This window comes from Poecilia reticulata, chromosome 6 (assembly GCF_904066995.2).
Source record: "Poecilia reticulata chromosome 6, P_reticulata-male-v2, whole genome shotgun sequence".
Lineage (NCBI taxonomy): Eukaryota > Metazoa > Chordata > Actinopteri > Cyprinodontiformes > Poeciliidae > Poecilia > Poecilia reticulata.
In genome coordinates, this window is record NC_088835.1 from 25,327,073 (window position 1) to 25,341,889 (window position 14,817).

At 36.5% G+C, this 14,817-nt stretch overlaps 2 protein-coding genes across 6 annotated transcripts in view; one reads left to right on the forward strand and one right to left on the reverse strand.

Annotated features, from left to right (window-relative positions):
* saal1 (serum amyloid A-like 1) overlaps positions 1-14,817 on the forward strand; it is a 121,642-nt gene that overhangs the window by 85,662 nt on the left and 21,163 nt on the right. The gene's annotated exons all lie outside the window — the stretch shown is intronic.
* On the reverse strand, positions 9,713-14,723 carry LOC145552006 (intestinal mucin-like protein). Its single transcript, XM_081608244.1, has 18 exons — positions 14,576-14,723; positions 14,238-14,412; positions 13,765-14,012; positions 13,434-13,617; positions 13,143-13,353; positions 12,850-13,025; positions 12,614-12,683; positions 12,394-12,494; positions 12,262-12,293; positions 11,995-12,172; positions 11,797-11,901; positions 11,101-11,141; positions 10,883-11,005; positions 10,696-10,794; positions 10,487-10,615; positions 10,355-10,394; positions 10,142-10,265; positions 9,713-10,053 (listed from the first exon to the last, which is right to left on the reverse strand). The coding sequence occupies exons 1-18, from the start codon at positions 14,720-14,722 to the stop codon at positions 9,843-9,845; spliced, it is 2,394 nt and encodes a 797-aa protein (XP_081464370.1). The 5' UTR covers position 14,723; the 3' UTR covers positions 9,713-9,842.

The window sequence follows — 14,817 nt, forward strand, 5'->3', positions numbered from 1 at the left end:
CCAAAATTATGTTGATACAGTCTCCAGCAGAGTGAATAAGCCAAAAGTCTTTAATGATTTTTAAAATATTTTTGCTTCAAAGTTTTTTGTAATCTTTAAAGGTAAACTTTCATTTATTTCTCTTCTATATAAGATCATTATTTTAGGTTTAGGCTACCTAAGTCTCACCTATGACACATGCATAATATATTCATAGGTGAGACTTGGAAACGATTCTTTAACAACAAAGAATTGGTTCTTAACAAAAAAGAATATAGTAAAGACTTGAGTCAAGTCTCTACTAAATCCTTTTGTAGAAAAAAAATCTGTTAAGTTCACAACAAACTTCAAAAACCTTGAATAAGTGGTGGCCAAGTACCTTCTTGGATGGACGGTATAAAGAAAGTAGAGCTGTTTGAACACTTCTACAGAGTATGTAACCTTAGATGATGATGATAAATGTTGGTCAACAAAAGTATTAGTTTGAGTTTATAGAAATCATGAACTAAGCAGAACAAACAGCTAATCTTCCTTTATACTAAATATGACCGTTGCATTTTCTTCTTTTTTTAAAATTAAAAATAATTGGACATTTCTACTAATTTGAAATCAACTGCATTTGTTTTTAATAAAATTGAAACCACAACTCGTGAGATTGTTTGAGTAAGTAACAAAAACATCCTTTGTGTCTTGTTGCTCAAATGAAATTCATTTGGCGCAGGATGTGGATGTAAACGTGGATCCTTGTGAGCTGCCATTCTCTACCTGAAGTGAATCAAATCATTTCCAGACAACGGTATACAAGAGGTGTTGGTATTAATTGTTTGTTTAGAGGGAAAGACTTGACAGGACAAGGACGCTCTGCAGTGAGCTGGCAGACAAGATGCGGGTCGGAAACGCGTTAAGATGCAGCCACGTCATGCAGCAATTACACCACCAACTATATTTTCAAAAGCCAATATGTTGAAGTACTAATAAAGCTGAGGATCATATTTGATAAAGGTTGGAGATCTTTCTCACGCTTTGAACTGTGAAGTACTGCAACATTTGCACAAGCCGTGTTGTGAGTAAATTATGAAATCACACAAAAAAGTTCTGACTAATTCTGGTACTTTTAACTAACAAATTATATGTTTAAAAGATTAAAAATGACATACATTTAAAAAATTTAAATCAGTGCATAAGAAACATGCATTTTCAAATCAATCATCAAAAAGTTGTTAAAGTCAATATGTACAGTAGATAATGCATGATTGCACTGCAGTACAGCGGATACTACTGCCACTAATGCTGTCTACTGCAGAGGTTCCCAAACTGTGGGTCGTGCCCCCTGAAGGGGGGAGAGGAAGCCGTCTGGATGAGAAAAAAAAAACATGAATGCTGTGTGCGCTGGGTTTTTACCTTAGAATGACCAACTCTGTTATTCCTATGTCAATTTGATACAGTAGGTGCTTCCACACTCCCCATATATGGGAATAACAGAGTTGGCCATTTTCTTTTACACTGCATTTTAAAACTGTTTAATCCGTTGTTAACATGTGGTAACCTGTTTTTCCGAGCCTCCTTTAAATGCAACATGAGCGCTATGACGCTCCACTGGATTTACACCTGTGTGGCAGTGAAGGAGACCTGCTGCTGCTGTGCAAAGCTACGCAGGTGTGTGTTAGAATCATGACAGCAAACCAGTAAAACGCAAAGAACTTTTTACAGTTTTTCCCCAAACTAACCGACTGAGTTGAGTAAAAATGCTGGATGCAGGTAATGTTAGCTATAAGATGACTAGCTAATATCAATACAGCACCTTAAGCTTAACAAGTAGCCTGTAGGCTACCGATGTTGTTCAGCTACTGCCCCCAAAAGAAGTCAAATAAGAGAACTGTCCAGTCTGGCTGACTTTATTTGTGTCCCATCATCAAGCGAAAATACGACGAGACAATAGTGAAAGTTTTTTCAAGATGTGGGTGCTCTTACATCTGGTCAAGATAAAAGGGGATTTAAAGATGACCACTCTGAATGGCACAAAAAACCCACACAAAGTGAAGATTTTGTAAATCTGGTCAAAGAGTTGACATGCCCTTGAATAAATCTGTTCAATGTCAAAATACCTACAACATGTGTGGGAAAAAGAAAAAAGAGAGTTGAAGTTTTTCCAAAACCACTGCAATAGATTTAAAAGTTTAATGTTCTGCTTTGAGGATAATTCCTTCGTTACACATTGGTTTGGATACTTTTCTATCTTAAATGTATTTGAAAACAAGCGCATCTATTTACTCAGATTAACTGATTAAAATTGGATTGAGGATTTGAGACACTGACGTGTTGCAAAGAAAAGCAAACAGAATGAATCTGTAACAGGGCAAATACTTTTTTCCCCACTCCTGTAACTCTACGGAGATTAAGCTGTCGAATTTTTACGGTTGATGAGTTTTGAAAATTTTGGGTTCTGTCCAGCAATATCTTTATTTACATCAGCGTGCAAGACGCTTACCGTCAGGTGAAAGAGTTCATGTCAGGGCGGTTGAGGGCGTGGCAGTGGGGTTATACACACATCACCAAGGTCACTTGAGTTCATCTTTTTTCTGAACCAATCTCATTTAGACTTATTTTTTCTGCAGTCTTTACAGATTAAAACATAACCTAATAAATAAGAAGTGGGACTCTATTTATTTAATGCTATTTATTTTATACTTTATTTTCTAAAGTGAAGGAAGAAAAGAGGATTTATTTTGTCAGGTAATCTTTACTAGCACATCTTTCTTTAGATGGTTCATTTATCTTTAAGCTTATTTGTAGTTGTATTCAACAGTGCAAAAACTGATGACATAATTAAGTTTTGCTATGTTTGGTAGGAGGTAATAAAATGACCTCACCTGAGCCTGGAGAGAAACTTTTTCTTGACTCATCGTTTGTCTGATTTGGAGGTTTTCTTGTAAACTATACACCTTTTACTGCTGTCTTTTTACATAAAGTTAGTATATATTTAGGTTTAAATCTACTTCTTCAAACACCATTGCCTACCAAAGAACAGATGCTCCGACTACCCATATATTTTGATTTCTTTGCATATAAGTATCAGCTTCCTCTTCCATTTTCTTTTACACTGCATTTCAAATCTAGGATTTTATATGCGCTATGTGAGTCTAGGGGTTCTTGACAAACATTCCCAATTTGGCTGATTTTAAATTTATGACAGGATTGACTAAACCTGTCGTAATCATAAGGATGTTAAGATTTACCTCCAGAGTTGCATCTCTGTTTTGATATTTAACTACTTTTTTTCTTTGGGGAAAAAAAACTCAGACGTGCATATAATGAAGAGATCTTCATTGTTGGACCTATTTTTATCTAAGTAACTTGTACAGCATTGCACTTGAAGCACAGATTTGCACATCAATACCCATTTGCACACAAGAATTTTAAACTTTTTTATTGAATATTTTATCATGTAGCTTTTTGTTCCAGGCTCTGCAGAGCTGCTCCTCATTGAGAAGTGTGGGTTTTTTGCCTGTGAGGGGAGGATAATTGCTAATGGTTGGTAAAACTTAAGCAAATGTTTGTGTAGAATCTGTTAAGTGTGGATGCAAAAGTGATGTGGATGTGCTAAGACAAAATGACTCACCTGGGTTTTTTTTATGCATCTGCCTCTGCAGGGGTTCAGACACAATTTTCATGTCTTCTTCTTTTTTATTTTTAATGGCAGATGACACCTAACATTAAGATGCATTATCGCCACCTGCTGTACTGGAGTGTAGACCAGAGTATTCCCCCCCTCTTTTCTTTCTCTGTAATCCTAACCTAAATTCTTATATGCAATCCGTTTTCCTTCAAAAATAATATAACTGTTTGGTTGAACTAAAATCGTATTCATTCTTAATGTCTCCACATCATATTTCCTAATTTTTTGTTTCAACTTTTCTCTACTTTTCCACAATGTTCTACTGTCTCCATGTCCATGCCCCTCTCACAACTACCTGTTGGATGTTTACCTATCAAATATAAAGTTTAGTTTAATCCTCTATGTCTGAGTCGTAATCTTGTCATTACTAATGGTTCCTTTCCTCCAATTATTTCCATATTCCCTACTTTCTTCTGTATATGAAATACCATTTTTTGATTCTGGGATAGGCCGTGGAAAAGTGGGGGTGGGGATTGTTTGTGGTATTTCATAATGGTGCTTAGGGATTAAACATAAAATAAAGTAAATAGATGTATTTGGTACATTTTATTTATATAGATGTAAATTGTAAATGAATGACGTCCCCTATGAGCTAAAGGTGGTTTGGGCAGCTGAGACTTTTTAATGTTGCAGTTGTGTCTTTGCTGTTCCAGCGGCGAAGAAACCTTAGCTGCTTCCTCACTCTGCCTTCATCTACACTTTAAATCCATCCTGCCTTGTTTCAGTGCACAACAAGAATAGAAAAAAGGCAAAGCATAGAACTTGTTAGTACCTTATTTTACGTAACTGTACCAATATGTTTCTCAAATTGGCAGTAAATGAAAGGATTATTCATATTTAAATAATATGCCACTTGTTTGTATAGAGCAAGCAGATATACTTTTTTACGGTAATCACACACAGAACAGAAATGTAATATTAAAAAAGAATTAAACAGCCATAAGTACAAATGAGTCTTTTTATGCCTTTATAACTTCCGTTTGATTTTGATATCTGAGTCTGATCTTTTGTGTGAGCCTTTACTTCCTTACTTAATATTTCCCCCATCAGCTGTTTGCAAATTAAACAGGATGTCATTTTTGGAGGCAAAACCTTCCCAGAGAAACACGTCAAACTGTTTGGTTTTTGGTTACTGTCACTCTGTCACTGCATGTGTTTTCTTTGCATAAACAAACGCAAACAGAAACCTACAGACTGACGCACAGCAAACACTGAGTCCAGTTGGCACCGAAATGTTAAGTCGATGTGTGTTTCTCTCTGCGTGTGTTTGTGTGAGAAGAGGGTGGAAATTTAAACATTACAGTGAAGTAAAGAAGGGAATAGTGCTTCCTTATTAAAGACGGAAAGAAAAACGATAACTGAGTTCAAAACTATCAAGACAATGACAGAGACTGATCCTGATACTTTCCCATGTCTGATATTTTAGCATTCTTCCTTGTTTCAAACTAGTTTATTCATTTATTTTACTTTTTTCTTATAGCGCTCTGTTCAAGTTTAACATGTAAAAAGTATGGAGGCAGGTGTATAAACCTGAAGGCATTTTTTAATTGTCTTGATTTTCTTCTGATATTTACTTTCTTTTTTAACATTTCATCCACATCTTTATTTTGTTCCTTTTCCCCCCTTCTTTTAATACTATGTGTACCTAAATGTGTTCATTTTGACTGTGACTTAGACTAAATATCCTCATAAAGTTTTAAAAAAATACATATATATATTATTTTATTCTATTATGTTCTACTGGAAATCAGAGGCTTGAAGAAAAAAATAAAATAAAATGAAAATATATATTTACATGTGTGTGTACAGACAACATTTCTAATCATCTCACTTCTGTCCTCCCTGTTAAAATTACACATTTTGAATAGAAACAACTATTGCGACACTCCGGTTATCTCATGAACCAGAAATAAGAGTTTTTATTTTTTTACATTTCAGTGAAGCTCCTGTTGCTAAGTCGGCCTCTGCAACTTAGTTTATTTTGTCAGAGGTGGTGGAAGTTAAATAGCTTGTATCAACACAGCTAGATCACAAACAGAGCTGCCTTCAGTCTCATCTGTTTAAATTTAATTTAACAAACCCGTGTGTCCTCCTTGAATAAACACAGAATGTGTTCTTACTGAGAAAAGGACCGTCTTTCTTTGCCATCCACCTGGGAGTGATCCAAAGATAAATTTACTCTTGGAGGTGCTCTGGAACATTCAAGAAACTTGTAGTTTTACTTTTGCTGCCAAAACTTCCCATATCGACGATTAGGTAAACAGTCATTAGAAGATAAAATTTCAAGCTTTCATAATGTGAGGTTATGGGGATGAGGTAATACCTCTAATAAAATGCGTGCAAAACTGCTTAAAGTAATTAACAGTTCTGTTTACAAATCCAGTTTGTGCACTATAGGTATTTTTGTTTCTCTTTGTTGTTGTGACAGGTATTTGTGATAAACAGCAAAAATATTGAAACTTTTTGATCCAGCAGAATATTTTAATGGATTCAGTGTGTGTGTGTGTGTGTGCGTGTGTGCGTGCGTTGTGTGGGTGTGTGTGTGTGTGTGCGTGTGCGTGTGCGTGCGTTGTGTGGGGGTGTGTGTGTGTGTGTGCGTGTGCGTGCGTTGTGTGGGTGTGTGTGTGTGTGTGCGTGTGCGTGCGTTGTGTGGGGGTGTGTGTGTGTGTGTAGAATTTTATTTTATAGACATTCAGTGAAACTTACAGTAAACGTTTTGTCTCTCAACGTAGTAACATTCACATCTGCTCAAATAGTTTTTTTTTCACCTTAGCCCTGTCTGTAATGCACATCTTAAAAATGCCTTATATTTTGATATCAAACAGCAGCTGTAAACAAACTGAGTGAGGAGGCCATGAAAAATACCATCAGTGGATTAAAACCCCACAAGCTCCATTTATTTTTTGATACATGGATCATATATGAGTTTTATATGAATTCTTTTAAATCAAAACTAAAGATGCATTTCTTTAGAGTTGCCTACGAATAATAACATGAAAATAGATTAATTATGTTCTGAATAGCAACTTTTCATTACGTAATCTGCCACTGTGATGTAATCTTTCTTTTTATTTTTGCTATTATTTAACTGTTGTGCTTTTGAATCTCCTTGAACTCATTTTTTGCTGAATTGTTCAGTTAAAAAAACTTGACTTGATTATATTTTAATAACCTTCATGTTTCTAGAGCCATATAAAACTATATATAAAAGGCATATATACATATTTGTATTGACTTTATAACTCAAGATGTTATGTCAGGTTTAGGGACAAAATTATTATCACATCTTGGTCTGCCTTCAACCCACATGGTGTCATTTTGAGAATAAATATAAAGTGTAAAACTGATCCTTCTTTCTGGGAACACAGTTGATCCCAAAGCAGACTTTCTGTGTTTGGACAGAAAAATGTGCTGCTCCCTCTTTTTACCATGTAGTTTTTAAGCTTTAAGAGTACAAGCTACTTCCAAAATGTGCAATTTGATCCCTTGAGTTAAACTCCAATTTACCTCAAAGACTGAAAAAAAGTGCTTTAAGAGTCACATAATGATTTGGTGTTACCCAATCTGTGCTTCTTGCGAGGAAGTGAAAGCTGGCACTAAATCTAAAAACAAACCAGACAGAGTACAAGCTTGAGCTGGTTGGTTCCGGTTTGTAATCCTGCTCTTTGATTATTGCTTAACAATCATCTCCTGGTATTTGTCAGCGGGACTAAAAAGAGTTTAGATACACACATGACAAATACTCTGGCTTAATTGTGAACACAAGAATAATCTTTTACTGCTGGCTCAGATACAAACTGTGTCATAAAAGGGATGAATTTGCTGTATTACTTAAGAAGACATTTCTGCAACATGATATATGGCAAATTGTGCATCTGCTGGACTATTTTCAAGTTTGAGTAACAGTTTTGTGGAATTATTGACATTCTTTGTTTGCTGAATTTTTGTTTTATTTCACTTAGAGCTTCTTAGAAAACCTGAACAGGAAAACGAGTGTTTGTCCACGTGTTAGTTTAATTTATCAGACGGCAGCCTTACCAGCTACCACGTGATCTAAAGGCAAACTCACGTTGGTCTTGTCTGGAAATGTTGTACGTGAACAAGGAGTAAGGATGCTGTTCCTGTCACGTAACGCTCTAACGCTCCCACGACATCCTGTCAGCGCAGACATGATTTGGTGGCTTTTGTTTCGCCTTTTTTTCCACAGTGACAAACATGATACTGCATAACTACCTATAATGAAAGTGGAAAAGGGGCAAGAGGATTCTCTTCGTTTGCATTGTTTTTTTGTTATTTTGACAATAAAAATTCAGGTGGCATTTTATGAGTGTTAATATTCTTGTCATATCAGCTCTGTTATCTGACCCTAATTTAATTTTCACAAATATCTAACAGTCAAAATCCTGAGGTTCAAATATCAGAGAAAAGTTAGTAAATGATCTCATTTCTGTAGAGCCTGGGATAATTTATTCCACACCTCATGCAGCTTCTTACCATCCACATCTTAATATCTCTACACGCTGTATGATCATGTTGGTCTTTCAGGTCTTAAGACTTTGCTGTGTCACACAGGAGACAAATAGTCACAATCATAAAATACAATCACTTATTGTCGATTATTCTGTCATTTTGGTTTCAGTTAAAACAGCTGAAATATTTAAAAATCTCAGATAAATATTACTAAAACTGAGTGAAGCGCAATAAATACTTTCTAGCTTTCCCAGTTAAAGTTTTTTTATGTCTTCTTCCGTCTTTTATCTAAACCTGCTTGCAGGGGTCGTCATATTTTCAGATCTTATGGGAGGATGCCGGGGTAGTTGGTGAGAATCCACACATGTACAGGTAGAACTTGCAAACGCCACGCAGAAAAATCCCAAGGAAGGATTTGAACCAAGGACCTTCTTGCTGCCAAGGCAAACTGCTGCCAACTGTACAGCCCTATATTTCTTCACTGTGTTCATAATGCTGCCTCTATTTCTCTGAAGGCTCAAATAAAGTGGTCAATAATAATAATTACTGAACTATGTTTTACAAACTCAAAATGTCAAGCTAGTTAGTAAAATAGTGTTGATAGATGGACTTATATATCATTTGACATGGCTTAGAGAATTATGCTATTTGTTTTTGATCTGTGACTTTTACAATGGAAATTGTTTAAAAAATGAACTAAAATTGTATTTTATTATGTTTTTTAAAAAATAACAAATTAATTATCATATGAAACTAGTTCCAATAAAGAATTTTAGAAATAGATTCAGGCTAAAATAAGAAAAAAACAAAAAAAAATCTTGCACAAAGTTAGTTGTTCATCTGACCACACGCCACTAGGTGGCAGTGTTAGGCATCACTTTAGGTCAGACATCTGCAGACCTCATCCAGAGGTCACGCAGCTCATGTTTTTATATTCACTCAAAAACCACCCAGTTAACAGTGTTTTACATATAAATAGCTCAGATTTCTAAATGTTCTCATCAGTTAATTAAACATTTCCAAATTTCTTTGAACAATTCTGAACTTTCCTGTGACTTGACTGTTTAAAATGAGCATGGCTTTACAAAAAGTGTTGATGAAATTGCCTAGTCTGCCTTCAAATGTTTATCAAAATTTTTCCTCACGCAATTATCATGTTTTCCAAGCCATAATTTTAAATTTAGACAATAAAGGTTTTACTGTGTCTCTGACTTTATGATGTGAAATAATGACAGCTCCACCTGGGTTCAGGCAAGTCTGTTCCAGCAAAATCGTTTTCCACTCTTTTATCCGTTCCATCCATTTTCCTTACACCATTGTCCCTTAGTGGGGTCGGAAGAGGTGCTGGTGCCCATCTCCAGCTAACGTAATTTTATCCGTTGTGTTCCTATAATAATCCTTTTATCATCTTAATTTACATGTAGAACTTCAACATTGACTGTCCAGTTTTTAAATTGAATTTGCCCGTCTTAAATTTTTCACCATAAATACCACCAATGTGCTTATTTCAAATCTTCACGTAATTTCTGCCATTATTTAATTTGATGCCAAATGAATTTAGACTACAAGGATTACAAAGACATGAACTGAGTTGCATACTTTTATTTGATTAGTTGATAAATATTCCACTTCAGTGGTAAATTACTTTCTAATATTGCTAGAGTGGTACAAGACAAAACACTTCTAACATTCAGCATGGTTATGAAAGACGACCGTGTCACAGCAGGGTGGATCTTCGTTTTCTGCGAGCAGACAGCCCTGCAGTTGTGCTGCACTCGGTCTGGCCGCAGCCGCACTCCTCCACATGCAAGTAGGTGTGTTTGACCTTGTCTCCATTCAAGCACAGCAAATCAACGGTGCGATTGCTGGCGCGCATTTCCTTACAGCAGGAGCAAGAATGTTCCATACCAGCTGCCGCTTCAGAGTACCTGAAATGGGACAATAAGAAAGCCGGCTCTATCTCTGCTTTCTACATTGCTTAAGCAAATAAAAGTAATAAATCTGTATCATTCTTACTTAGTGAATGTGTTGCAAGACCCTTCACAGTACGGCATTTCCACCTCTTCTGTAGACCGACAGCCATGGAGCGAAACATGAGTTTTTGTGCTCACCAGTTTGCAGGCTTTGTCTATCTCCACACCTTTTTTTTAAAAAAACACAAAATACTCCTGGTTAGTTGGTTTTAATGTTGTGGTGTCTATACAATTGAAATTAAAACGTCATACTCACAAGTTTTACAGCAGCCATTTGCAGCTGTTTGAATTGTGTCCTGAGGAGGAAGATGTACATTAGCAAACACTTCGACTTCTACATGCTGTGAAAACACGTATTCCAGATTTTAGAGTTGGTAATAATACATACAGGCTGGCAGTTACTCTGTTGGAAAACCGGGCAAATGATGTGTGAGCTTAGGGCTGTCAGTGTGTCCCCATTCCTCACACAGGTGTAGAACTCACACATGTTTTCAGGCGGTGACCAGGTTTGCCCTTCCTGCAGATCAGCAGACACAGACGTTAAAACAACGTGCTGCTTTGTGCAAATAAAGAACCAGAAGTGATGATCCAACTCACATTCAAGAGATGCTTGTTACCATTTAAATGCACGACACATTGTTTCTGTACACACTTTCCACAGCAATCATAATCATTAGTTTCCACATATTCATATCCCTAAAACCAGAGGGAAAGTTAAACTCAGCCTTGAAGTAAACACATTGCATTGCACAAACTGAATCATTTTATTTTATTTTTTTCTTACCTGCTCACAGGTCTCTTTACATTGTTGAAACACACACACTATTTTAAACAGACCGGATTTTGGATCGATCTCATTGCTGCAGGTACAGTCCTGGCATGCAACCACAGGAACTGAGGAACCAGGCTGACCAAGAAAATGATTGTGGTTAAACACATCAGAGAATTTATTAAAGCTGAATTATATGAGACATTTAGAAGACGGGTCTGATTCTTATTTACCTGGTATTCAACATCCTTGTGGACACAAACTCGCTTAGGCTCTAAAAAGAGAGAGGCAAAAATAAAGTTAGATTATGAAAAGTTGAAATTATGAGAATAAAGTTGATATGTCAAGATTACAGTGTAACTATTAAAGTAAACCAATTCTGGTGACTGTTATAGGGTCGACCTGCAATAATCAGGCCATGCACACTCTTTTAGTCAACACTCAAAAATCCTAATGCTGCAGTAGTTTCAGCTTTTCAATTTTTTAAATATTTCTGACTTGTTCTCAATATTACTTTAACAAAACGTTTTGCAACTTTTCTTTGTACAATTTCTATTTTTTCTTAAGAATTTTAATGTCATTCTTGATATCAAATGTCAACATTATACAACATATTTTAACTTTATTTTGCAACAGAAACAAAAACTAATTAAATCCACAGGAAAAAAAATGCATTTCTGTGGATTATTTTTTCAGAAATGCGAACCATTCCTCCAAGTGATCCTCCTCTATCGTACCCTTCAAACAGTCAAGCGGTCAATACCTGAACTCCCTGTTTCCACATGACAACTGTACAGATCCATAACCCTCTATGTCTTCTTAAATTCCACATTTGATGTGAATCTGTTTGTTTTATTTAATTTAGTCCCAAATTCTATTTGTTGTCTTTTTTTATGGTTTGATTGCATGAAAGTTCAAACTGAACTCACCACATGTATGTTGTGGACAGCATTTTCCCTCTGGAACACTGATGACTGGTTTGTATCCAACTGGACAGTCCATGCTGCTTACTGGGCAAGTGTTGACGTTGCATTCTATGTAAGATGGGGGGGAAAAGTACAGCATTCTGTGATAAATAATGGTTCAGTAAATTAATCAAAAATGTGGATTGACGATAGGCGTCTTACGACAAATGTAGGCATAGCAACAGGGATCCGCAGGATTGGTTTGGTTCACAACAACAAACCCTGGATCATTGCAGTTAGCAGTGGGTGGTGCTGGGCAAGTCTTTGGTTTGCAAATCACAGTTTTGGTAGGCTCGTCACAAATGCAGTCCTGGCATTTGTACTCAAACTGCTCATTAAACTGAAAGAGTAAAAAATAATTGCTTGGTAAGGAGGCAGTAGCGTTTAAGATTTTACAGACAGTCAGCATAAGTAGTAATTTTGTCTCACCTCTCGAGGAACGCCCTCAGGATCGAGACATCCTGTTGACAAATACAGAGCAACGCAGAATTTATTTGTATTTGACTGACTGAGCAAATTCAATTCAGTTGCAGAATTCAGGGAGATTACTCTAATACTTACCACACTTTTCAACACATATTCCTGACTCTTTGTTGAAGAGTTTCATTCCATCAGGACAGAAGCAGCCCTCAGTAACAAACGTTACGGTTGGTTCATCGGCACTGCAAAAGGAAATTGCAAGGTTCAGAAAAGATAAGATGAGACCCTTTGTCATTAGGAAGTGTTTGGAAACATGCAAACATCACAATCAATGCAAATGTAAATCTGTGTGACAACATACCTGTCTTCACAAGTGGGCTGTTCTGCAGGGCCACAAGGTTTATAAACTTTGTCTGATGGACAGTCGCTAGCTGTTGGAAACAAAACGACCCCCAAATTAAAAAAGAAAAATGGTAACACAGTGTACAATATGTTTTGTTGTCCTGTTTGTTGAGTGCTGGACATTGCAAACATAAAATCACTCTCCCAATTCAATCTGCATTCTCAGTAGAAATAATATGATGAAGGCTGACTTACCACATATTTTGGTGTGGTTTCTCCAGTGGATGCAAATTCCAGCCTGAGCACAGGCAGCAGCATAAGTTTGCAAACTTGTGCACTCCACTGCAGGATTTGAAACATGGCAACTATCAAAAACACAACCTCTGTAGAAATTGTCTGGGGAAACCAATGGATGACATTCTGCAAAGACACTGAAAAAGAAAAAGAAAAGCAAAATTGAGTCATTTAGTCTTATTTTAGAAATAAGACTATTTCATAGCGTCATGCCATGACGCTATGAAATAGTCACTGCGTCATGGCATGCCTACCTGCTCTTCAGCAGATCACAAATGGAGTCTGGCTTGCATGGAGTTGGTTCTAGCGGTGGTTCAGGAACCTGAGTGGGTACTGCAGGTGGTGTTGGGCAGTTAGGTTGATAAATGTCATTTGCTGGCCAATAGTCTGCCATCACTGCACAATTTTCCACCAGTTCGCCTGTCGGCAATCTGCAGTCATCGGCCTGATTGTTGGTGCATGTCCCTAACAAAGATGTTAAACAGTTACAGTTTATGTCAAACCTAAACACTGACCAAAGAACAGATTTTAGAGAGATTTCTTACCACAATGACCCTGTGTGTTGCTCCCAAAGTACTGATATGGAAGGTTGACACTAAAGCCAGTCATTCCAAATGTAACAACCACGTTTAGGAGAGGGATCTCATAAACCAGGTTAATGCCAGAACTCATAATCTTAATACCTTGCTGTGCATAGGGTAGTTTCAATTTTTTACCATTTTGTAATACCTGAAAGTATACAATAAGGAAAGACAAAACAAATTTATAATGTATTCAGGCAAAAATTATATATTGGCATTATTCTGTTGACACTTGTCAAAGATAGCATGTCAAGCTAGTTGAAAACAACTGAGTGTTGTCTTCTACAAGTGTTACCTCTAATTGTGGAGCTCCAATAAGGTTATGATTGATGAGTGTGACAATTTGAAATCCATATGCTATGGTTATTGATCTTGGACAAGAAACGTCTTCAGTGGGATCACAAAATACATTGTCAATATAGATCTTCAAATGATGTTTTGCTGTGATCTCCTCCATCAAAATATAAGTACAATTTCCTTGATAACTGTAGTATAACCCATCAAATGTGATGTAATGAGGATCTCCCCAGCCTTCGCACACACCTAGAAAGCAAAAGTGTGACATACATACAACATCAAATTCCAAAATACTTCACTGACCCCAAAGGAAACTTAAATGTTTTTGTAACTCATTTAATTAAAGAGTTATTGTAGATGGTGAAGGCTCTGGGCAGGAACAATCTCTGTAGGGGTTTTTATTACAATGAATTTGAATATATTAGATTAAAAGAGAAACTTAAATCCATCCGTGCACACAGAATAACTTACAGTCACAAACATATTGTTGGCAGCAGTGGTACTCATCATACTCAAGAACTGGTTTCTTTCCATTGGCACAGGTTATGTTCTGGAGGGGTGGACACTCATATGGAACTATTTCAATTGTGTTGTTCTCAATGCATCTGGCCATAGTGCAGTTGCACAAGAAGAAGGTCTCATTTTGCTGTAGACAAAAATAAGTGTTAGAAACAACAAGGTATACATAATTGAGTATTCAGAAAAACAAATATGAAAAGGTCAGTGCAAATAGCTGGACTAAAAATATGCTTCAGGAAATCCGAAATCAAATACTAATTTGAACATGAATTGGATGTAAAATGTCTTACAACAACATCCCATTCAGGACACGTAGGAATGGTGGGTGTGGGAGTTGGAGTTGCCAAGGTTGAGGTAATCACATTGGGTGTGGGAGATGGTGTAATCACACACATTTCAGTCTTGTTATAAATTTCACAAACATCTGAACAAGTCATTGTGAGACAAATGCCTGATCCAATGGGGTGCATTGAAAATATTTCATCCCCTGAAACGGTGGTTAAAAAAAAGACAGTTAGGGTTATCGCATAAA

Coding starts and splice junctions, on each gene's coding strand:
- LOC145552006 (XM_081608244.1), bottom strand. CDS start 14,722: ATGACTTGTTCAGATGTTTGTGAAATTTATAACAAGACTGAAATGTGT. Junction 13,354..13,433: donor CAACACACAGGGTCATTGTG/GTAAGAAATCTC, acceptor CATCTTTGTTAG/GGACATGCACCAACAATCAG. Junction 10,266..10,354: donor AAATGGCTGCTGTAAAACTT/GTGAGTATGACG, acceptor TTTAAAAAAAAG/GTGTGGAGATAGACAAAGCC.